Source organism: Arachis hypogaea, chromosome 9, assembly GCF_003086295.3.
Source record: "Arachis hypogaea cultivar Tifrunner chromosome 9, arahy.Tifrunner.gnm2.J5K5, whole genome shotgun sequence".
In the NCBI taxonomy this organism is placed as follows: Eukaryota; Viridiplantae; Streptophyta; class Magnoliopsida; order Fabales; family Fabaceae; genus Arachis; species Arachis hypogaea.
In genome coordinates, this window is record NC_092044.1 from 34,911,368 (window position 1) to 34,936,396 (window position 25,029).

The 25,029-nt window shown below is 31.7% G+C and overlaps 2 protein-coding genes and 1 long non-coding RNA gene across 3 annotated transcripts; 2 read left to right on the forward strand and 1 right to left on the reverse strand.

Annotated features, from left to right (window-relative positions):
- Positions 1-399: 399 nt before the first annotated feature.
- LOC112710857 (disease resistance protein RML1A) lies at positions 400-7,589 on the forward strand. Its single transcript, XM_072202895.1, has 5 exons — positions 400-1,011; positions 1,289-2,375; positions 2,471-2,776; positions 2,861-4,655; positions 7,363-7,589. The coding sequence occupies exons 1-4, from the start codon at positions 419-421 to the stop codon at positions 4,520-4,522; spliced, it is 3,648 nt and encodes a 1,215-aa protein (XP_072058996.1). The 5' UTR covers positions 400-418; the 3' UTR covers positions 4,523-4,655; positions 7,363-7,589.
- Positions 7,590-9,745: 2,156 nt separating this feature from the next.
- LOC114924442 (disease resistance protein RPV1-like) lies at positions 9,746-10,932 on the forward strand. The gene is made up of 3 exons (XM_072202032.1): positions 9,746-9,768; positions 9,887-10,799; positions 10,888-10,932. The coding sequence occupies exons 1-3, from the start codon at positions 9,746-9,748 to the stop codon at positions 10,930-10,932; spliced, it is 981 nt and encodes a 326-aa protein (XP_072058133.1).
- Positions 10,933-14,707: 3,775 nt separating this feature from the next.
- On the reverse strand, positions 14,708-16,679 carry LOC140175314 (uncharacterized). The gene is made up of 4 exons (XR_011865658.1): positions 15,767-16,679; positions 15,467-15,627; positions 14,985-15,068; positions 14,708-14,897 (listed from the first exon to the last, which is right to left on the reverse strand). It is a non-coding gene; the product is annotated as an uncharacterized lncRNA (long non-coding RNA).
- Between the last annotated feature and the right edge of the window lie 8,350 nt (positions 16,680-25,029).

A 25,029-nucleotide genomic window follows, 5' to 3' on the forward strand; every position in this document is an offset into this window, starting at 1 on the left:
TTATCAAATTTAATTATGTCTTTATGAAAGAAATTTTTAAAAATTGTAATATGTATGTTTAATAAATTAAACTAAAATAATTTTAAAAAATATTCTTACAATAATTTTTAATGAAATATTCTCTTATATAATATTCTTAAAATATTTTTTTAGGACAAATGTTAACAATACATAATTAAATTTGGATTTAGATTTTTTAAAGTTTGAATTTTAGTTTAGAGAGTAAAATATGATTTTTTATTATTGAATAGTTTTTTTTTTTATATTTAGTTTTAGTCTCATCTATAAAATTAATAGTAAAAGATCATACTTTATTTTTTAAAGTGAGATTCAAATTTTAAAAAATTTAAAATTCAAATCCATTAAATTTAGTTAACGAATCAATTGTCTTCGGGGTAATAAGGGAAATGTACTATTTATGCTTCTCTCAACCCAAAAAAAGAAAATGTCGAAATGTCGAAAAGAAACTGTAAATTACGGGATAAATTACGGGATCTATTCCTGTGTTCTGACCATTCAATTCATACAGCTGAACCAGACCGAAGTCATGGCTCAGTCATCTCGAATCTCTCCCAAAAGGTACGATGTATTCATTAGCTTCCGTGGGGAAGACACACGGACCGGTTTCACTAGCCACCTTCTCGATGCTCTCATCAACAAGGGAATCGAAACGTACATAGATTACCGACTTCGAAGAGGGGATGATATCTGGGATTCACTTTGTAAAGCAATCAAGGAATCGCATATATCCATCGTTGTTTTCTCTGAAGATTACGCTGCTTCAAAATGGTGCTTGCAAGAACTGGCTGAAATAATAAAATGCAGAAGAGAACAGGGGCAGGTTGTTATTCCTGTGTTCTACGAAACGGATCCTTCACAAATTCGGGATCAGAGCGAGAGTTGCAAGATTGTTAGCAAGGGGAATGATGAATTGGAAGTACAGAGATGGATTGATGCTCTCACTGAGGCCGCAGATCTATATCCATCCTACTCACAAAGCTCTGGCAATAGGTAAGTTCTCTTCTATTCATTTTTTAGGGTTTTGCCTACTTAAAGCCCTTATGCTTTTAATTATATATTTTTACTTTTTTTTAAACTTTAATGAGTAACCTTAAATTACTCTTAGCAAAATCCTTTTTTTTAATTAGCTGAATTAGGGAGTTAATTGAGGATTGCTGCATCTTCTGAGAAATTCTTGCTTCTAATGCTAACTGCACTACCAAGCATAATAACACGTTAATTAGCCTTTCCATTTTTCTTTCGCTTTATTTATTCGTTTATATGCCAGGGACGAGTCTCTACTCATCAAGGATGTTGTCAAACATGTTATGCAAAAGCTGCTGGAACTTAGATATTCCAAGATTACAAAAGGGCTTGTTGGAATTGATGAAGCTCGTAAAGACATTGAATTATCAATGAAAAATGCTCGAAGAATTGGAATTTGGGGTATGGGAGGAATAGGAAAAACGACCATTGCTAAAGTCGTGTTTGCCAACCTTTCTCCCCAATATGACGGTGTTTGCTTCCTGACAAATATTTCAGAGGAATCAAAACACAAGGAATTAGCATATTTGCGTAACAAGCTCTCAAAGCTACTAAAGGAAATTAAACATGTCCATGAGGATGTAGGAACTACCCACACAACAGTGAGAATGAACAGTAAGAAAGTTCTCATTGTGCTTGATGATGTGGATACTCTTGAGCAATTAGAGTATTTGTGTGGAGAGTCTGAAGTTCTCAATAATCTACCAGAAGCTAGCAGAGTCATTATTACAACAAGAAATAGGCGTTTGCTTATCGGTAAAGTTGATGAGATATACGAGGTCAAGCCATTGAACCCCAAAGAATCACTAAAGCTTTTCAGCCTAAAAGCCTTCAGGGAAAGCCATCCCAAAAAGGGATATGAGCAACTCTCAAAACAAGTGGTAGAATATGCAGGAGGCATTCCCCTCGCTCTAAATGAATTGGGTTTGTATCTCCACTCCAGGTCTGTAAAATTTTGGGAGAGTACTTTGAGAAAACTTAGAAAATCTCCTAAGGTAGACATTCGAAACATGTTAAGAGTGAGCTATGATGGATTAAAGCCTCTAGAGCAGAAGATATTTCTGGACATTGCATTCTTCTTCAAAGATGAAAAGAAAGACCTTGCAATAAGGATACTTGATGCTTGTGGTTCTGAAGCAAGTAGTGGGATAGACGTACTTGAAGATAAAGCTTTGATAACCATTTCATCATGTGATCATAGAATTCAAATGCATGACTTGTTGCGGGTAATGGCTTTGGAGATAGTGTACCGAGACTCTGAATCAGGACCTGGAGGATGCAGCAGATTGATGGATGTTGAAGACATTTATAATGTACTTGAAAACAACACTGTAAGGAGAATAATTAGGCTGATTTGTTTTAGACAAATGTTTTCATATTTAAGTCATAGTTAATTTGACATGATTCTCTTTTATTATTTTATCAGGGAACTAATGCAGTTGAAGGCATAATTTTGGACTTGTCTAAGATAAAAGATTTACACTTGAGTTCAGACACATTCGGAAATATGAATAATATAAGGTTTCTCAAGTTTCATATCCCGAAAGGTAAGAGTCCCAATATTACGTACCTACCAGAAGGCCTTGAACAATTTCCTAAAGAATTAAGGTACCTAGAGTGGGATAGATACCCATTGAAGTCTTTTCCACCAAGTTTTCGTCCAGAGTTGCTTGTTGAAATTCACATGCGCCAAAGTGATGTTGAAGAACTTTGGGAGGGTGTGGATGTAAAGGTAGATACATATGTATGCTTATTTCCCTTATTCAATTGAAATTTAAAGATTTTTAGTGTGATGTTTCTTTTCAAATTGTTACAGAATCTAAACAATCTGGAAGTAGTTGACCTGAGAGAATGCAGAAAGTTGGCGAACCTTCCAGATTTATCTAATGCATCAAGACTTAAATGGGTGAATCTCTCCGGTTGTGAGAAGTTGTGTTATCTTCATCCATCGGTTCTATCTTCTGATACACTTGATACCTTGATACTGGATGGGTGCAAAAAGCTCATTCAGGTTAAAAGTGAGAAGCGCTTAGAATCTCTAAAGAAGATCAGTGTTAATGGCTGCTCAAGTCTTAAGGAATTTGAAGTGTGGTCAGATTTAATCGAAAAATTAGATCTAAGCAAGACAGCAATTGAATCATTGCACACATCCATTGGGAGTATAAACAATCTTAGGTCACTCAATCTAAAAAGTTTAAGACTTGAGCATCTTCCAACCGACTTATCTGCCTTGAAATCTCTTGAGTATCTTAATCTTTCTTGCAATGGACTAGAATTTCACAAAGACCAGCTACATGTCCTGTTTAATGGCTTACAATCACTTCAAATATTGCATCTGAAAGATTGTAGTAAATTGTTTGAGCTCCCTGACAATATTAGCGCTTTATCAGAACTACTTGAACTGAGGCTTGATGGGAGCAGTATAATCACATTGCCAGCAAGCATCAAGAACCTTCAAAAGCTAGAAACTCTGTCCTTGGAGAACTGCAATCAGCTTCGGAGTCTGCTAGAGCTTCCACCATTCATCAAGGAGCTACATGCCAATAACTGCAGCTCATTGGTATCAGTGTCAAATCTAAAGAATTTGGCAACTAAGATGTTAGGAAAGAGGAAATGCATTTCTTTCCAGGATAGCTTCAAACTAGATAAATATTCACTCTATTCCATCATGGAAAGCCTCTGTTTAACAATGATGAGTGCTGCATACCATAATGTGATAGTAAAAGCGTTCGACATGAATGTCCACAGTTATAAATATAATAGCGTTTGGGCTTGTCTACCAGCTAGTAGTATCCCAAGGCACTTCACGAATCGAACAACAGGGTCATTCATTACTGTTAGACTTCCGAACCCTGCCTCTGGATTAGGACTCATTCTTTCTGTGGTTCTCTCTCCATCTTCTCGGGTGAAGAAATGTGATGCTAAAATCCGATGTCAGTGTTACACTGCAGATGGTACCCATATAGGTAATGACTCTGGATGGTATTATGAAGACATTCCAAACTTGAATTCAGAAAATGTATTTCTCTGGTACGATCCATACTTCTCTGTCAGCATTCTCAGGACTTGTGAACAGCAGGTTTCTTTCAGGTTTAAAAGTTCTGCAGTAGAAGAAGATGGGTGTGTTGTGATGAAAGGGTGCGGTGTCCGACTAATACGTTGCTCTGAATTTGAGAGTGTTTTAGGGGAAATGGAGTTGGAATATGAGAAGAAGGTGGAGTTGGGAGTGAAGTTAGGACTGGCTTTAGACATGAAACTAATTGACTCCAACCCGGGTATCCATGACCTTTTTTTCACGTTAGATTATGGATGTGTGTTAGAACCAGCAATGAAATTTGAGCTTGATTTATGGCGTAGAGCAGTGGCAGCAGTAATTGAGGAACAAAGAAAAAAATATAGTGAGTTCATTTTTCCACCCCGTTTAACGAGAATGTGGAAAATTTGCAGTCCTGGCTTACAAAATGTCTTGTTCCCATAGTTTGCATGTTATCAACACAAAATGGAAAATCTTGGGCAACGAAACATAAATGCTAAGAAACTGAAAGAGCTGCGCAACAAAAAAACGATTGAGCATGCTCAACCCATTAATTTCAGCATACCTTCACATGGCGGTGAGTTCCCTTTAAGCAATCCCTTTGTTTGTCATTCATTATGTTTGATAGCTCTGATGAACTGTACTTTTTGTTGAATCTTATTATTTGTTTTATTGTTCTAAATAATCTTTTCAATCTTAAAGTAAAATTTTGTTTTTTTTTTTTTTTAACCTTGGTTTTGGAAAATTAAGAAATGAAAAAGCTGTCTCTAAATTAATAATCTTGTTTGGTAACATTTCGGGAGTAGATTATGGTTAAAAGTTGTTAACTGTAAGCTGAAAAATTGTTATAAGCATAAGCCATATTTTTAATAAGAATGATGCAATTTTCAACGATAAAAAGGTATGTAGCATTGAAACGATAGCTCGAAGCAAACTGAATGTTCATTTATGAAGTTTTTAAAGTAGGATTGATAGAAAATAGCAGGTGGGTGTAATGCTTGAAGGAACACTGGAACTTTGTAATCGAGATTGGGACTGATATGTGGATCTGGTTTTTGGAAACAAAATATAGAGGAGGTGAAGGGATTGTAAATTCCCATATAAGATATTGATACAAGGGACCAATGCAGGTTGTCATAGAATTTGATAGTTGCTTTATTTAGTTTCTTGCTTTTGGAACTTGGCAAGTTATGTTTGTTGCTTTAAACCCGGGGGGAATATAAACGTAAAAGTTTATGAGGAATGTGGGACATCAGAATTTATTGTTTTTGACAATCAGTTGGTCATCAATGTTTAAAAGTATGTTGTTGAATTACTAGACTAAAAGGATTAGATTGATGACTAAAAATAATGGTAAAAAATAATAAATTTTGATGATTTGGGAACATTTCTCAAAGTTCATTATTTTACAATTATAATCATTTATCTAATTTTTTTTGGTGCCTTATCATTTATCTAATTGACTTCATATATTGAATTTCAAATAATTATTTATCATTATTTTAGTAACTGTCTTACAAAATTAAATTTTATTTTGTTGTCAAAAAACATTATTTTAAAAACTACTTCTAGTACATTAGTAAACCATAAAAAACAATCCAATACAAGGCATTATGAGTTAGGCAGAATTTGGAAACGGACTGTATATTAAATGTAGTTTAGAGAAAATCATATAGGAGGTAGATTAGATCTCACCAATATCTGTGGTGTGAGGCTGTGAGCTATGGTGAAGAGGAAGGAGAAAAGAGAATAAGGATTGGAGAGAAAAGAATGAATGAAGAAAATTAGAAAACTATGAAACTGAAATTTTCATTGATCCAGAGAAATGGTGAAATCCTGCTTAACAGAGAGATTCACCTTGGTTTATATACAACCTCCACTACAATTCTGAGCAACACAATTAATTAACAATCAAGAACTCAATAACGAAAAGTAACTAAAAGCCACATGGGCTCAATAATAAACAGACTAATTAAACATGCTGACTAACTTCTAATTCCTAATCGACTTGCATCAAAAGCTATCATGTAACATAGACAACTAATCTATACAAATACTAATTGCTAATTCCATGTCTCGAATTTATAACATTGAATCCTTGAAATCACACGGAGCCAAACAACCATCATTCTGATTTCTCTTATTTTAATTAAACTATCTAAACAAAATTAGTTTTCACATAATCCAATATAAATGAGAAGTGTTTTAATGAGATAAGACTTAATTTAGTATTAGAGTGGTTATTTTAATAATCAGTTTGGTATTTAAGGTTTAGACATAAACAGTTTGGTTAATGAGTCTTATAATCGTGAATCAAATTGATTCTTCTGTTATCATTCTAACTAAAAGAATTCTTATGTATGTAATAGATTGCTATTTTAATTACGCGATACTTGAGGAATCTAACTCAATTTGGTTGCTCAGTGAAATAAATTTTATTGTTTTGGTCTACTGGATGACTTAGTCAAGTATCTAACTCAATTTGGTTGCTCAGTGAAATAAATTTTATTGTTTTGGTCTACTGGATGACTTAGTGACTAGACTAAGGCTGGGTTTGGTAAAGCTTTTTCAGGAGGTGCTTGTGCTTTTAAAAAGCACAAGCACATCATTTTGCGTTTGGTAAATTAAAAAGCTCAAGTGCTTGTGCTTGCGGCTTTTAAAAGTTAGGGGTGCTTTTGAAAGCACCTAGGAGGGAGCTTTTCAAAGCTGACTTGTGCTTTTTAAAATTTAAAAGTCTAATATAACCTCATATGTTAACGAATTTTCAAATTTAATGTTTGCATTTATGTCTATTATAGTATTTTTAAATTTTAAAAGCTATTTTACCAAACACAATTGATGTTACTTATGTTTATTAAAAGTTGTTTTTGATTTGATTTACCAAACATAAATGCTACAACTTTTAAAAAGCCATCTTTTAAAAGTTAACTTTTATAAGCTACTTTTAAAAAGTAAAAGTTTTACCAAACTAAGCCTAAGGAGTAGTGCTACACATCTAAATTTTTTTATGAATTAAGTGCGACCAAGTTAAACAATAAAATTTGGAGTAATGCTATTCATAACTTATTTTTGTTATTTTTGTTAATGTTAGACTAATTTTGTTAGACTTAACAAAAGTACTTGAATGTATAACATTATTCTAAATTAAATGTCAGACCAACTAACTATTAAATTGCGACAGTTGATAAAAACTAATGGAACATATTTCAAATTGAGGCTTTTCTCGTCTTTTAATCTTAACTTTGCGAAACACATATCAACTACTTTGATTTATTTTTTTGCAGTGACTGTGGCTCCTAAGTCGACTGTGAAAGAACTCCTCCCCCACTTGAAGAAGGTAGACAAGATTGCAGAAGTTGAAGGCAACCCTGCAGGAGCAACTCAAGCTAATGGTCTATAATATTTTTACACCATAGAAAGGAATTATTGTAGAAATATGTCCAATAATTTAAATAGATATTGAAATAAAATAATAAAATAATAAGAAAACACTACAAAATGATCAAGGAAACATTGTTTGTCTGTATGCATCAAGAAGCAAAACAAAAGCAACGTATAACAATGTGAACCATGCTTGTGCACAAATAATGAACAATGGATTGGCTATTGAAATTTTAAACAAAAAAGTTACAGTAAATTTAGAAGTGGATGTTAGTCTATTTAAATTATAAAAAATTTAAAATAGTTTCAGATAGAGAAATTTTAGGAATAAACTAAAACTAAATCTGAATAGAAATTATCAATCTTCTATTAATATAGGAGTTAAAATTAAAAAAAAAAGGGTTTTGTTTGGTAGAAATGACTTTTGTAAACAATGTCAATAATGGGTTCTAGAATGAATCAAATAAACTAAAAAAAATACTCTATTTTTAAATTATCTCTTAAATCTTAACATTTGATAATGATCACATAAATTGAACATTCAGCCATTATTAACTGTGTATAAATAAATCGAATCAAAAGAAATAACATCCAATTAAAAATAATAAACATCATTATCTGCATACCTATTGTTACGGCCCGGCCCAAGAACAGTATGGGCCAACCCGACCCACGGACTACCCGACCCGAACGGTCGGGCAGGAGGCATCCATAAGCCGACCCGGACACGCGTCCTGGACAGCTCCCCATTACAGCTGTCCAAGGAAGTTTCGAGAAAGGCGAGCTCTGCCCTTAATGGGATCTATCTCTGACACGGTATATAAGGGGAGGGTCTAACCCCTCCCCCGAGGTAGTTACATATCACCCACCTACTTTTCGTCTGCTCACTCACTGACAAAAGCGTCGGAGTGGCTTTGCAGGTGACACACCCCTCCACTTCGCGACAAGAGCTCGGCAACCCGGTTGATCCACTCCCTGCACAGCTACTTGGAGCAAGGCGTCTCCCATCACCTCAATCTCTATCCGACCCGTTCGGCAACCGACCACCGTACACCTATTAAATTGAACATCTGACATATCCATTATTCACATTGTTTATTATTTTCATTGTCTACCTATACTTCTCGTTTTAAAAACTGATTTAATTAATTAATTAAATTTAAAAGCTTAACAAAAAATGAATGTTTAAAGGAAGAGTAGCGCTATCGAAATTTATCTATGAAGTATGAACCACCTAATACAAACTTAATCTTTTTTCCTTTATTATTCACTTGCTTCTTCTGACTTGAAAGAGTTGCTATAATCAATATGATTAGGTCCACCGTTCATAACGGGGTCCGTTGCCCTTCGAGGCAAAATACCTATTAGACTCGGGGCTCAACCGAATTTATAATAAAATAAAATCAAAATAAATAAAGAGATCAAGTAAACCTGTGAAATGATAGGCATAAATGTACTACTTAAAATTCTATTAATATATAATCTTTTAGATAGTTAGCTATTTGAAGCTATTTACGTGCCAAGCAATCAAATATCTAACATGTAAGTGCCTTGTTTTATCTCCAAACTATAAATGGTTGGTATAAGTGTTACGAATTGCATGCACGTTTATATGTGAAAGTGAAACAACTAAGAATATCATTGTAGAGAATAATATCAAAATATGAGTAAAAATATATTCAAGAGTGGAGCTATATAATTTTTTTAGGGAGTCATCACTTAAGTGTTAACAATGTATAGAGAGGTAGACTATTGCTAAATATAAATTTTTGTAAACCAATTAATAATCTAAAATAATGATTAATATTAAACATATACACAAAATTATTAGGATACACTTGTTTATTTTTATTGATAAAATGTAATATGCTAAAATAAAAGTAAATATTGTGTATCTTATAATTCGAAATACATATTTTAACTATAGCTAAAATGATTTAGAAAGAATAAATATACAAAAAAATAGAAGTATATACTACATACACATACAACTAAAATTTTAGAGGGGTTACTGTCCCCCTTAAAATGTACTACCTTCTACGCCTATAACAATATTTAATTTCTAATTGTATTATAGTAATTCTAATTTAGAATATCTGTATATATACATCTGTACCTTATAATTGTCCTTCACTTTTACATAAGTACCAAACACTATCTGAAGTGTTAGAGGCTTAGAGCACACGCAACACTCACTTCATAACACAGTTATAATATATTAAGAGAAATGCTTTGAAATGATAGATTTCTATTGATTAATGTATATTTCAGTCATGCAAAATTTAAATGCATATAAACTTGGATAAAAGGTAAGAAAGAAATGGTAAATGAACTCTTATTTTCTTTGTTAATTATGAATGGTAAAAAAAGCCAAATAAATTCATAGTTTCTGTACTTAGTTTTCATATTTGTGATGAATTTATTTAGTTTATACTTCCTTACATCTCTTTTCCCCATCATTTTTGCAAGGGACGATTCTCAACTGATTGCAAACGTGGTTAATGATGTACTGCAAAAGCGTTACTTGAGGCACCCTATTGAACTAAAAGGCCTTGTTGGAACTGAAGAAATCTGCAGAAATGTCGAATTGTTAATGAAAAGAGTTCGAATAATTGGAATTTGGGGCATGGGTGGAATAGGAAAGACAACCATTGCCAAAGTGTTGTTTGCCAAACTGTTTCCTCAGTATGACAATGTGTGCTTTGTGGTGAAAGAAATCTCAGTTGATAGGCTTCTGTTCGAGCTGTTAAAGGAAGAAATTTCCACATCTAACCTGGTAGGACTCGCATTCGACATGAAGAGGCTTAATAACAAAAAGGTCCTCATTGTGCTAGATGATGTGGATAGTCTTGATCAATTGGAACATTTGTGTAGAGATTTTCGAGATCTAAGTGAAGATAGTCGACTCATCATAACTACAAGAAATAGGCAATTGCTTGCTGGAAGAGTTGATTGGATATATAAGGTTGAGAAATGGAAAGCATCTGAATCTCTACAGCTTTTTAGCCTGGAAGCCTTCAAGGAAACTCATCCTCAAAGGGGTTATGAAGATCTCGCCACAATGGCAGTTAAGTATGCTGGAGGCATTCCCTTAGCTTTGAAAGTTTTGGGTTCGTATCTTCGTTCGAAAAGTATCAAATTTTGGGAAAGTACTTTGAGAAAACTCAACAAGTATCCCAATGAGACGATTGTAAATTTGTTGAAGGTAAGCTATGATGGATTGGATGATCTAGAGAAGAAGATATTCTTGGACATTGCATTTTTTTTCAATGGAGAAGAGAAAGATCATGTCATAAGCATACTAGATGCCTGTGGATTTGAAGCAAGTAGTGGAATAGATGTTCTTGAAGATAAAGCTTTGATAACCATTTCATATAACAACACAATAGAAATGCATGAACTGCTACAAAAAATGGGTTTTGACATAGTGCGTAGAGAATGTAGCGGAGACTTTGCAAGACGAAGTCGATTGAGGGATACTGAAGTTCGTGCTGTACTTAAAGATAATAAGGTAAGAAAATGTAGACAACTTCTTTTAGACATGCTTTCAGTTGGAAACTGTTGCTAATGTGATTCCATCACCTTTTTTTGCAGGGGACTGATGCAGTTGAAGGCATAACGTTAGATTTATCTCTAATCAAAGATATTCATTTGAGTGTTGACACATTCAACAAGATGAATAACATGAGATTTCTAAGATTCTATATCCCCTTGGGTCAGAGTCCTGGCCATGTGTACCTTCCAAGAGCTCTTAAGTCATTTTCCAATAAACTGAGGTACTTTGAGTGGAATGGATATCCTTTAGAGTCTCTTCCTTCAACTTTTCATGCTAAGTTGCTTGTTGAAATTCGCATGCCGCACAGTCGTGTCGAACAACTTTGGAGGGGAAAACAGGTAAGGATATATACATATACCTAAGCTCTTTTTTCTTATGTCTATTCAAATTTGAAGACTTACTTTCCACTATAATGTCTTGTTGTAGGAACTTGATAATTTAGAGGGCATTGACCTAAGTGATTGCAAACATTTGATAATGCTTCCGGATTTGTCGAAGGCGTCAAGACTTAAATGGGTGAATCTATCAGGTTGTGAGAGTTTGTGTGCTCTTCATTCTTTGTCAACTATACGGCTTCGTGTTTTATTTTGAGGAGCCTTCTCTCTCATCAGCTTTAGTTTGGGTCATTCTTAAATAATTATATTACAGTAAGTATAGTAATTAGGAAAGTTTTATTGTGTAGATAGCATTAAACATCTATACTTGTAGATATTACATGGACACTTTGTTTAGTAAACATGTTTGAGTTGTTCATGCTCACATGGTTAGTTGATAGAAGAGCATATCAAGGAGTAGCAGTAATTTTGCAGATGTACTACACAATATAAAAAAATTAATAAGTGTAATGAGATACTAATTATTTTTGGTAAGTTGGGACTAATAAATAAGTTGTATTTTTTTTGTGTATGTGGCCATGACGGGATTTTAAATTTGGGTCATTATTTTTTATGCAATTGTGCAGAAACAAATTTTGTTGTGGATAAAAACAAGTCAAAAATAATATTAAAAAAAATGGGCTAATGTGTTTTTAGATTTGTTTGGATAATCTGATTTTTTAATTTCTAGAAAATGTGGCTAAACTTCTCTAACTAACACATTAATATATTCTCTCACATCTAATCCTAACTTATTATAAAGCCATTTTATATACCATTTCTGTAAGATACATTTCCACACTCGTACGAGTTGCACCCACATCTCATGTAAGTGTCCACTTTTGTACATAATAATATAGTAATTGTAATATTAAAAATATTAATAAGAATAAGAACAATAACAAAAAAAATAATATACAAACTAATATCTTTATTCGGATGAATAAAATTATAATAAAAAAATGTTAAATATTTTTATTTATTTATTTTTTAATGTCTTTCATAAATATTATAATAAAAATTTGATTTACATTATTAATATGACATATATAATGTTTAAAAGGAATTTTTTATTTTTATAATTTATTAAAACTATAAAAATATAAGCTATATAAATAATTACTAATAACAACGTAATAAAAGGTAACATTCAAAAAATAATAAAAATATTATTTTTTTTATCTTAAATATTATTTTTCTGTCTTATTAGAACTATATATCACATATTTATTTATTTAGGTTAAATATCAAAACAATGCATAGCATCTTTTTTATTTTCTTTATCCATTTAATAATATACAATTCTTTTCATTTTGTGAGAATACCATGACAAAAAAAAGTTAGAGAAGGTTAGTCACATTTCCAGAAAATTAAAAAACCAGATTATCCAAACAAATCCAAAAACACATTAGTCCATTTTCTTTTTAATGTTATCTTTGACTTGTTTTTATTCACAACAAAATTTATTTCTGCACAGTTGCATAAAAAATAATTATCCATGTCCAAAATCCAATCGTGACCATATACACACAAAAAAAAATACAATTTGCCTATTAGTTCCAATTTGCTAAAAATAATTAGCATCTCATTACACTTATTAATTTTTCTATATTATGCAGTATATCTGCAAAATTACTGTTACTCCCTGATATGCTGTCCCATCAGAGTGTAGATGTTTAATGCCATCGACACTATAAAATTTTCCTAATAATTATAATATTTTCAAAAATATTGTTAAAATTAAAATAATATTTTTTTAAATGTTACTTTAAAAACATATTATCAAAATATAAAAAAAATATGAATTTAATTTTAGGTTACATTATGGTGCTCACATTATTATCCAACTATCGGATTCTGACTGTGTCGGCGTTGGTTGTGGTGGTGGCAATGGCGGTGAATGTGGCAGCTTTGCCCCCGTTCCCATGTGTGGAGTGTAATGGTTGCCATAACCATATGGATCTATGAGGTAATTATGATGGTTACGGTCAGCAATAGAAGAAGCCTCCCCTTGAGTTGAAGGACAAGCCATTGAAGGGAAATAGTACTACAAGCATCATCATTATTATAGTCAATAATTGTTGACTTTGGTCCATCTTGGAGAGCACTATTAGTAACACTTGTGCAACTATCTGAAATTCTGAATTGAATCTATTTGAGCAGGGACTATACCATAAATTAGTTGAGTTAGCATCTTCCTTTGATGCATTTTGGGAAGCACCAAGCACTTGTGCCATTCCTTGCATTTGACTCATTTGGGTAAGGACCATGCCCTACATAAATTGGGCTAGTCTTTGCATTTGATCCATTTTTGCAACAACATTGCCCAACATGATTTGGGTTGTTATTTTTGTTGGGCCTTTCTTGGGCTTTCTTGTTGGACCAATTTTTGAGAGGGCCATCTTTCTTTCCTCGTTGAAAGTCATTCTCACACTCCTAGTTTTGGTGAACTCCAATTTCTTCAATTTATTGGTCTTTGCCATTTCCATTAGGTCTACTAATTCATAACCTTTGAGTAGTCTTTGATCACTTGGTGTTGACCTTTTGGTTGGTTCACTTGAATGTTCATATTCATTATTTTTTCTGAGATTTGTGACTCTTCCTCTATCTGCATATATGATGTATTCACCTAGGAATCATGTGAATGTTAATTAATATAAAAATTAGCATAAGGAATTTTTTAATCTGATAAGTAAAGAAGTGGATAAATTAAATGACCACATTACCATCTGCGGTTGATAGCAAATTTTGTGCCTCCTTTTGACACATGGTGCAGTTTTTCTTAAAGGTATAATAACTCTACAAAAATAGATAAATAAATTAAAATTAGAAGCTTGGGTAATTTGTTGAGAATTGGGAGAAATTCATAATAAGGGTGAAAATGTTGTTACCTTGGGAGCAGAATTGGAGCAATGCATTATTGGAGAATATAGCTTTTATAGGAACTATGTTGCAAGAGAGATTTTTAGGGTTTGATAGAATAATATGAGGTATCTAAATATAAAAAATGATGTAAATTCATTCCGTTCTTAACTTATATGATTGATCGGAACAATTTATTCATCTCAACAAATATGACTAGATGAGCATAATCATACTAAGTTTTCTGTAAAATTTTGAATTATATACATAATCCACTGAGAGATTAGTAATTCAGAAGTTCTAAATATCATTAAAAATCATTATTCCAAAAACAATTAAAAGAGGTGTACATTTTTTTGGAACTTCATGTCAACATCCATTTTATCACCTTTATTTAAATTTTGGTGTGGTCTCTCTGCCTTTCAAGCTAACTCCACTTATTTTTTTGTCCCTTAAGATCTTTTAAGATGCAACATAAATACTACTAAGTTTCAAATTTTCAAATAACAAATCATTCTTCATACAAATACATGTGATTATGTTACACCAGAATACAGCCTTCCATCACTATAACAGCCTTCCCACGCAAAAGCACTCTTTGCTTCTCATCAACATGAATATTGAAAACACCCCCTCTGCTTGATGCCTAATCAAATAATAGTGAGTTTGAATAAAATTTAGTTTAGGCTAAAAAGATAATTAATCACACAATAAGTTAATTAAAGAATAGTACCTGATAAGCATTTAAAACACACTTGCCTAGCTTCTTGCTCCAATATGATGCTATGGCACAATGTGCAGTACCACAAACAGGATCCTAAAACAAATTGCAAGTTAAATTTACCATATGACCTCATCTCATCACTACTTCTAATTTGATCTATTTGATTTTAATTTAAGAATCTATTTCAACCTTATATACATATGATACAACGGATTTGAATTCTCTAAAGTTTGAATTTCACTTTAGAGAGTAAAGTGTAATCTCTCACTATTAATTTTATAAGTGGGACCAAGAATAAATATGAAAGATAAACAAATCAATGGTGAGAGATCACACTTTACTCTCTAAAGTAAAATTCAAAACTTTAGAAGATCCAAATTCTGATACAACACCCTTATATATATATATAAGTTTATCTTACTAAGATCTTATGTCTGCATCAACAATTCATCATCATATTAATAATGCAACTGAAGGAACAGTAGTTTAACTCATTGATTCCGAATTTTGGGCAGAAGAAACGACTGTAGCAGTCAAATCCTGATCCTGAAGGAGCAGCGGCTGTAACAATTATTTCCCTTCCTGGAAATTTTACAATTTCATCAAGTTTCGGTTCTACTTTTATCACTGCTTCTCCAGATTTCACTACAACCTATCAAGAAACCATAAACTTCAAATGTTTGCTGAAGATATAGTCTTCATAGGTATAAATTAATCACTTCTCTTTACAAATACTTATAACAGTCACTTTTTAGTAGATCTTAACAATGATAGTAAAGTTAGGAGATTACAAACAGGTCATCTGAGTTTTGTGTCCCCTTTAGATCAATGATCTCAGTACCACTCAATGCCTCAGTGATCACAAACTAACTTTTCCACTTTCATGAATCAAAGAACAGAGTATTTCAATTTTGATACAAAGGAAAACAAAAGAAAAAAGAAAAATTATGCAATGCTTTTTCATTTGAACATTCTCCCAAGTCTACTATTCCTTTTCCTAGTTACAATTAGCTTCGCCGGAGAACAAACCCTAAGCCTCTCAACCCAAAATTTGAAGTCCTCTTTCCCAAATCCGCAACTCGCCATAAAAAAAACCCCAACCGCAAACCCTAAAACCCATTCCTTAATCGCCTTCTTGCCCAAACTCATGCGAATCAGCGAAACCCCAGCAATAGAGAACAAAAACGCCCTCACAAACACGTTGGGATCCGAAACCCTAAAGGACCAGAACCCCGCAGCGCAACACACCAACGCGAACAACGCGAAGAGCGAGAGTTTCTTCTTTCTCCTCTTGTTGCCGTTCTGCTTCGGTGGCGCAACGATTCGGGTGAGGATGGAAGGCTCTGGAAGATTCGGCGGGGTGATGTGGCCGCGGGCGATTTCGGCTGCGAGGGAATTGAAGGGTTCCGGGAGGATCTTGAGGTTCATGGCGACGATGGATGCCAGCTGGAGAATCTTAAGATTGGACGGCTGAGATTTGAAGAAGGCTTGGCGGCGGTTGTTGGAGGCACAGACAATGGTGGTTGTGGGAGAGAGTAGAGAAGTTGAAGGGTGATGGAGGATGAGGCATGGGTAATAGGGTTTCAGCATTTCGAAGAAAAAGGGAATTGTCTGAGCAAGGATGAGTGTAACGGGTGACCGTTAGAAAGGTCGTTCTTGAATTTCACATTTTGATTTCATATTGCGACTTCTCTCTCCTGTCTCACTATTTCTCCATTTGAGAGCGTTTTTTAACATGAAAAATGAAGATATTTTGGCCAATTATTGTGGATTTGAAATTTGAAGCGGTCATTCATTGTGGTTAGGGCTGCCACTGAGACATGCAAGCTAATAAACTAATTTAAACTCGATTCGTTAATAATTTCATAAGCTAAGCTTTTGAGTTAGTGAGTTAGATTTGAGTTTAGAATTAAACTCATAAATTAAATAAGTCGAATTTGAATTTGAATAAATTCAATTTATTAATTCGTGAAGTGGCTTAATTATATATGTATATATTAATATACATATCTTATATGTATTTAATCTATACTTTTAATATTATATATATACATATAAAATAGTAATATATAATTATATATTAATGATCTTAATTATTTAAAATTTTATATTTATTTTTTACATATAATTTTTATGTAGAATATAAATAAAAAATTTATAATTTATTGATAAACAAACAGTATATAAAATTGATTTTTTTAAATATTTTTTAAAATATATAAGTTATAATTTATTAATATAAAATTATAGATTATGTATTTATGTTTCTATTATTTAAACTAGCTCGTGAGCTTTCGGTGAGTCGAGTTTGAGCTTAAGAAATAGGCTCGATTGTTAATGAGTCGAGTCATAAGCCAAGCTCAATTTTTGTGAGTCAAACTTGAATTTGATCTAACTCGACTCATCTCAGCTCACTTCCAATCTTAATTGTTGTTATGGATTTATTATTTAAATTAAATAAATATATAATTTATGAAAATACATAAATATAGAATAACTATTTAAATACACAATGTACCACTTCTTAGATACTGCGAGAAAAACTTAACTATAAATGTATCTCAAATATTGAGATTTTGGATTATGTCGCAACAAAAATTTGACCTATCCTGAAAACACCCCGAAGCAAAGCTAGACTAATTATTTAGAGAAACTATGTTTAATGATTTACTAAAAATATTTTATATTATTATTATTTTTAATTAATGATAAAATTAAAAAAATAAATATATAATTTCAATCAAATATTCATACGAAGATATACATATATGCATTTAATATCCAATTAAATAAAAGCATACTATTAATTTTGTCTTTGTTGACATGTATATGTAATACTCGTTTATTATACAATTTTTTTCTGTAAAATCTCAAAATAATTTTATAAGTAAATAAGAATATATATCATAAATAAAGTAAGATAATAATATATAAAAGTTACCACTTATAATTTTGTATTATGAAAAGATTATTTGACGTTTTTTTTTTCTATTTCTAAAATCATCTATTATTGAATTTGTATAAGCTAATTTTTTTCTATATATATAACTAAATTGTGTGTAAAAAATTCATCAACTATCTTATTTTAGAATATTGTCTTAACAATTTTTATTGATAAAAATTTTCTTTTTATTAGTTATTACTGTAGATAGTGATACTGGTAAAATCAAAACAAGACATTAATCTATCAACTATGTGATAAGTTTTTAATTTTTCTATTTCTTAATTTTTTATGTTTTATGTATCAATAATTTTAAACTTACTCATAATTCAAATGATCAAATAAATTTTTATAATTAAAAATATATTTAACAAAAAATATAAATTACAATATATAATCTTTATAAAATATAAAAATTATATTTTAATTTAAAATAAAATATTAACATTCAAAACAATAATATTAACATTGTAGTATAAAATATACAAAATTGTAATTAAATAGTTAATTAATAAAAAAATTAAATATATAAACTAACGTTTATAATATACAAATTTAACAAATAATAATAAATTAAATAAATAACCAAATATATAAAAATATAAAAAAATTAAACAAGACTAACAGAAAAATAAAATTAATTTAGTTAAATAAAAAAATAAAACATGATGTACTTATTCTATTATTTACCTACATATAATATTTAAAAATAATAAAAATATAAAAAATTTTTTAGATAAATACAAAGCAGGTAAGATGGCATAAAACATAAAGGGATAAGATATTTATTTTTGAATAGCGCTAATGAGATGTATACTGTACAGTTAAAGAAAAAAAAATTAGGATGGATGAACATATTTTTGAACTCGTATTTTTCTTTTTCTTTGAATGTACTATGCACACATTTTTATTCAATCCATTATTCTATTTTGACATCCTACCGGCTACACCTAGTAATAATCCACGAAAAATAATAAAAAAAAAACATTAAACAAACTCTACTTTTGTATGACTATATATCTTAGTTGTTAATTTAATAGCTCTCTTGAAATAAAAAAATTAGTAAAAATAGAATTTTTTTTTTGTGAAAGAAGAATGAAAACCGCTTGTTAAACTAAATTTTTTTAATATGTACAAAAAAAAAAAACAAGAGTAAAAGAGTAGAAGATAAAAATATTATTATGTGCATTGTCTGTGTACGTATGCCTTGAAAATCTTTAAAAAAAATTAAAACCTGCAGAATTTATATTTTTGTACCGAATTTTAAACGCACATAACTTTTTCGTTTAAAATATTTTTCATCCGTTCTTTGAACATCTTAAAGTTCTCAGATCCAATTTTCATTTAAATTAAGTTTCATCAAAATAGAGGGTTCGGAGAACAAGTTATGACTCATTAAAATTGGTTAAAAATAAAGTTTTACCAAATCTTACAATATTTCTCTAGTTTTCCAAATTTCAATTCAAACCTAATCAATAATGCCCAAAATTTATCATCAAAACTATACACTACGATTTGCTTGTCAAATATACTTTAAGCATTTTCACACCTATTTCACAAAATTTTTTATCTCTTCCACTCATAATTTAATAAAACCAATAATTTCCAAACCAAGGATACAATCTCAACAAATTTTGCACAAATTCAACTCATCATAAGCACCATTCATCACATATCATCACCAATCCTTATTGACATCCATTTTCATCAATATTCATCATCAACATTCATCATCAGTTAATAATAATCATCAACAATCAATTCAATCTTATCCTAAGGTTCATTAGCCCAAATTTCACAAAACATTGTGTATTAACTAAAGAAAACCGAAACCATACATTAGCCGATTCTCCACACGCATAAAATACCAAAAATGATTATAAATAAGCTTTCACAAAGTTTTAGCCTCTAAAGTCACTCCAATTGTCAATACCAACTCTAATAATTACCAAATTCAAGCTATACATATTCAATTTGCCATAATTAATATCCAAGGCTCACAAATACACCAAATCACAAGGGTCAAAGGATAGCTTACCTTATCCAATGGTATTAGGGATAAAATACAACAACTACCCAATGCTAGATCATCCCTAAACAACCAAAATCATAAAATCTATTCAATAATTATATCCGAAATTTCAAAACTGTTAGGGCAGAGGAAAGGAGTATGGAATTCGAGTTCTTACCAACTTTGTTTGGTTAGAAATGACAGGTTTAGCAAGAGCTACGCAAAGAAAAAGATGAATAGCGATTCTTCTTTCTCTCCTCTCAACTCAGCTGCATCTCCCTCTTGAGCTGAATGGCCATCGTTTTAGTGTATTTATATGTTGGGTTTGGATCCAATTTGGGTCCGGTCAAACCGCTTAGTATTTTAGGTTCCTTTGCCCTAACTTTGGGCCAAAACTTTTAGAATTATCGTCCGATTTTTAATTCTAAATATTTTTCTAAATTTTCTACAGTTTTTATTACTCTTACGCAGTACCGGATAGACTTAAATCAATATTGCCAATTAAATCACTAGTATGTGTTTTTACGCAATTTTTCACAGAAAATTACATTTTACTACTCGAAAAAATCTACTGAATTCAAATCTCACCTTTAAATTTTTAAATTAAGATGTCTAAATTTTTAAACCTATTATGAATAGTTAAATTATTATTTTATTTTAATTAAATGGGTTAATAACTTCTGATTCTTACAAGATGCTACCAAAATTTTTATAAAACTCTGAGACTTTGTTTGAAGTGGTAATTAAAAGAAAATTTGATTTAAGAATCATATTATTTGATTTTTATTTATTACGAAAAGATTCATATTTTTAGTTCAATTTATTGAGAAAAGAATTATGTTTTGAGTTTTATTTATTAAGAAAGGAATTATGTTTTGAGTTTGATTTATTAACAAAAGTATTATATTTTGAGTTTAAATTATTGAGAAAAGGATTTTGTTTTGATTTTGATTTATTAAGAAAAGATTTATGATTTAGGTTCGATTTATTACAAAAAATGGTTTTGTTTTGAGTTTGATTCATTAAGAAAAGGATTATGTTCAGAGCTCGATTTCATATGAAAAGAACTATGTCTTGAGTTTGATTAAAGAATCTTATTTTTAGAAGTTTTGGCGAATTTACAGTATTTGAATTTGATTGGTAAGAAAAGATGATTTCGGGTCTTTTGAAAATTATTAAACTTGAGAATGAAGTATAATTGCCTGGGTAGATGCAGTGGTGTGAGTCCACTTACTCTCGGATATGGTGAAGTATAATTGCCTGGATAGATGCAGTGGTGTGATTTCACTTGCTCCTAGATGTGGTAACTTGATAATGATATTTGATATGAGTTTCAAATACACCTGCCTGGGTAGATTTAGTAGAGTGATTCTGCTTGCTCCGGATGTGGTGGAAACTCTATTGATCCTTTGTCGCAGGATGTGGCCAGACACTTATACCTTTCCGGACGTTCCTCCTTAAAGATGTAAAATTCTTCTTGGTATATGCGCACACGTTGGGACTGTCTAGGGTTAGGTATCAGACATGTCGGGTTTGACTATATAACTGACAGATGAGCTCATTGGCCACACGGCAGGCATGCATCATTGACATTTGTGTATATTGTTTGGGTGTGCATCTTGTATTTGGCTTGCCTAATTGCAAAATTGTACATATATGCTAATTGAACTAATTGTCTTAACTGTCTTTTCTATTTGTGTATTCTTTTTATTGTTTTGTCTGTGTTTGAACTACTAGAGATCCATTATGCTGATAGTGGTGACGTTGAGGATTGTTCCTGATATGGTACTGGTTGTAATGGTTCTTTGATTGTTTTTGCCTTGTATTGTTTGATGCTGGTAATTGATTCTGTTTTGAGACTGAATTTTGATGGTAATTTGATTTGAGTTTGGGCCGAAGGTTGAATTGATTTATTTAAGGCAGAGGCTGTAACGAGATTTGATTATATGTTGGGCCGGAGGCTGAAATTGATTATGTTATGAGATATTAATTGAGTTTTGAAATTCTTTTAACTAAAGAAGTGAACTTTGAATTTTTGAGTAATTAATTATTAATGTTTTGAATATATTCATGAGACGAGCGATGATTACTGCAGTTGAAATCAATTTTTTTTCTTATATGTATCCTCTTATGACAATTCTTAAAAACCCCTTACTGAGAACCAGCGATGACGATGTTCTCACCCCCTACAGATTTCTCTTTTCAAGACGGAAGAAAGTTTAAGGAGTTCCTTCTACACATTTGATTGTGTTGTATATTATTGTACATGTTATAGTTTTTCATCGCCTTTATTATTGTATTTAAAAGTGGGATAGGAGTTGTAATGACATATATGCTTATACTATATATAAGTTACTTGTATACGAAGTTTGGTGTGTGTGTATATATATATATATATATATATATATATATATATATATATATATATATATATATATATATATATATTGTGATTGAATTTGGTTATATATGCGTGTTTGATTAAGAAAAAGTATCTTTTGGCTTTTCAAATCTATTGAATTCAAATATCACCTTTAAATTTTTAAATTAAGATGTCTAAATTTTTAAACCTATTATGAATAGTTAAATTATTATTTTATTTTAATTAAATGGGTTAATAACTTCTGATTCTTACAAGATGCTTTTCAAAGAAAAAAGTGATATGGTTTCGAGTCAAAGACTCCTATTCTATTATTAAGTATATAGAAGTCATCATAATATTCTAGCTATCAGAGTGGCGCAGCCGAAAACGTGACATTCTGATCATAAGGGTGTTATATTATGTTATCAGAGCAGTCTTTCTAGTAGAGCCTAAGGAATGGACTGACTATGCTTCAATTGCATACTTTGAGCATCTGCCATGTTGTAGGTCTTGTCTTGATAACGAGAGGTAGTATGCACATGACGGTCTATTGATTAATGTCACTAATCTGTCATTGCATACTTCATGGTATTAAGTTTAGCCAGTTTAACACTAATGATTTATGTATATGAGAACACTAATGGATTATCATAGATGATATAGGAGTAATAGGTAACGAATATCCTGGGGTTGGGAAATGTTGGAAGTTGCATCTCGAGGTTGCTTATTTACGTATCTTATTCTTCCGTAGTTTGTCTTGAAGTTTTTGTTTGAGATTTCTTTCTTAGAAAGTAAACTGGTTATTCTCCAACCTTATTTCTTTGTTCATATGCATTCTCGTTGATCTTAACTGCATATGTCCGTTTAAATTTCTTGGATATCTGTCTTATGTTGTTTAAACTCCTCTTTTTGACTCATGTATTCTTTGATGTAACTTTGGAATTGTTTGATGCATCAAGGTGAATCGTTGAAATCTTTGTGAACCTCGTCCTTATTGCTTGTCCTTTCTCTGAGGTCTTGTATCTTTTTGAGTGACTCGAGATTTTGTTGTGGTAGCACATGCGACTATTAGAGATAGCAAGCGATACGTTCTTTAGTGCATATTTTGTGGATGAGGAAGGTGAAGCTTGTAAGTGTGTAACTGATAAACCACTATTTTATGGTTTATATTGTATTTAATTGAGTGGTTTTATCAAGCTTTTCACCCACTTATTCATAGGATTTGCATGATTTTACAATTCCTTCCTAGTTTAGTTCTATGATTGAAAACATGCTTCTTTGGTCTTAATTTAGCTAATCTTAATCCTCTCTTATTACCATTTGATGCCTTGATCTGTGTGTTAAGTGTTTCAGGCTTCATAGGGCAGGAATGGCTTAGAGAATGAAGAGGAAGCGTGCAAAAATGGAAGGAACATAAGGAATTGAGGAGATGACCAGCGAGAAGTCAGCGGTCACATGGCTCACGCGACCGCGCGAAATGGAAGAAATCAGAGTGACGCGTTCGCGTGCCTGACGCGACCGCACGGATTGAAAGCTGCACGAATGATGCGAATGCGTGGACGACGTTCACGCGTGGTACGAAAAACGCTGAGTGACGCGATCGTGTGGACGACGCGGCCACGTGACATGCGCGATCTGCAGAATTACAAAAGTCGCTGGCATTTTGGGCCACATTTCAACCCAGTTTTCGGCTCAGAAACACAGATTAAAGTCAGGGAACATGCAGAGACCCAAAGACATCAATTCATATCAGATCATAATTCAATTTTAGGTTTTAGATGTAGTTTTTAGAGAGAGAGGTTCTCTCCCCTCTCTTAGGATTTAGGATTTGGATTCCTCTTAAAGGATTTAGGATTTCAACTCTTCATCAGGTTCAATATTCCTTTTACTTTATATTTCTCTTTTATTTTCAGATACTTTAATGCTTGTATTATATGTGTTGCCTATTTGGCTTATGAGCCATTCATGTTAGGATTTTCTTTATTTAATATAAATTGAGGTATTTCAGACTTATATGTTATGGATGCTTTAGCTTTATCCAATTTATTTTCATTCGAGTAGATTTTCTTCCTTTTTGGCTTTGGTTGATTAATTGGTAACTCTTGAGTTATCAAACTCATTGTTGACCGAAAATTGGAATTCTTCAAGAATTAATTCGAGTTCCAATAACTCTAGCCTTTTCCAAGGAAAGACTAGGACCTGAGGAATCAAAATTAATTCATCCACTTGACTTACCTTCACAGTTAGAAGTTGACTTAGTGGGAGAAAAATCCAATTCTCATCACAATTGATAAGGATAACCGGGATAGGACCTCCAGTTCTCATACCTTGGCAAAAGCTTTATTAGTTATTATTTTAACGACTTGTTATTTTACATTATTAGTTCAACCCTTTTCAAAACCCCAAAATATAATTTTCCATAACCAATAATAAATCATACTTCCCTGCAATTCCTTGAGAAGACGACCCGAGGTTTGAATACTTCGGTTAATTATTTTTATTGGATTTGTTACTTGTGACAACCAAAACATTTGTAAGAAAGGACTTTTGTTGGTTTAGAAGCTATACTTGCAACGAGAATTTATTCTGAATTCTAGACCACTGATGAGCGGATAATTTATACGCTTTTTGGCATTGTTTTTAGGTAGTTTTTAATAGGGTATAGTTACTTTTAGGGATGTTTTCATTAGTTTTTATGCTAAATTCAAATTTCTGGACTTTACTATGAGTTTATGTGTTT

Bases quoted from the DNA above. Each gene is read 5' to 3' on its own strand.
- LOC112710857 (XM_072202895.1), top strand. From the start codon at position 419: ATGCTTCTCTCAACCCAAAAAAAGAAAATGTCGAAATGTCGAAAAGAA. The intron at 2,376-2,470 runs GTAAGGAGAATA...TTATTTTATCAG, and splicing joins ATGTACTTGAAAACAACACT to GGAACTAATGCAGTTGAAGG. The intron at 2,777-2,860 runs GTAGATACATAT...AAATTGTTACAG, and splicing joins GGGAGGGTGTGGATGTAAAG to AATCTAAACAATCTGGAAGT.
- LOC114924442 (XM_072202032.1), top strand. From the start codon at position 9,746: ATGCATATAAACTTGGATAAAAG. The intron at 9,769-9,886 runs GTAAGAAAGAAA...GAATTTATTTAG, and splicing joins CATATAAACTTGGATAAAAG to TTTATACTTCCTTACATCTC. The intron at 10,800-10,887 runs GTTCTTGAAGAT...GTTTTGACATAG, and splicing joins AAGCAAGTAGTGGAATAGAT to TGCGTAGAGAATGTAGCGGA.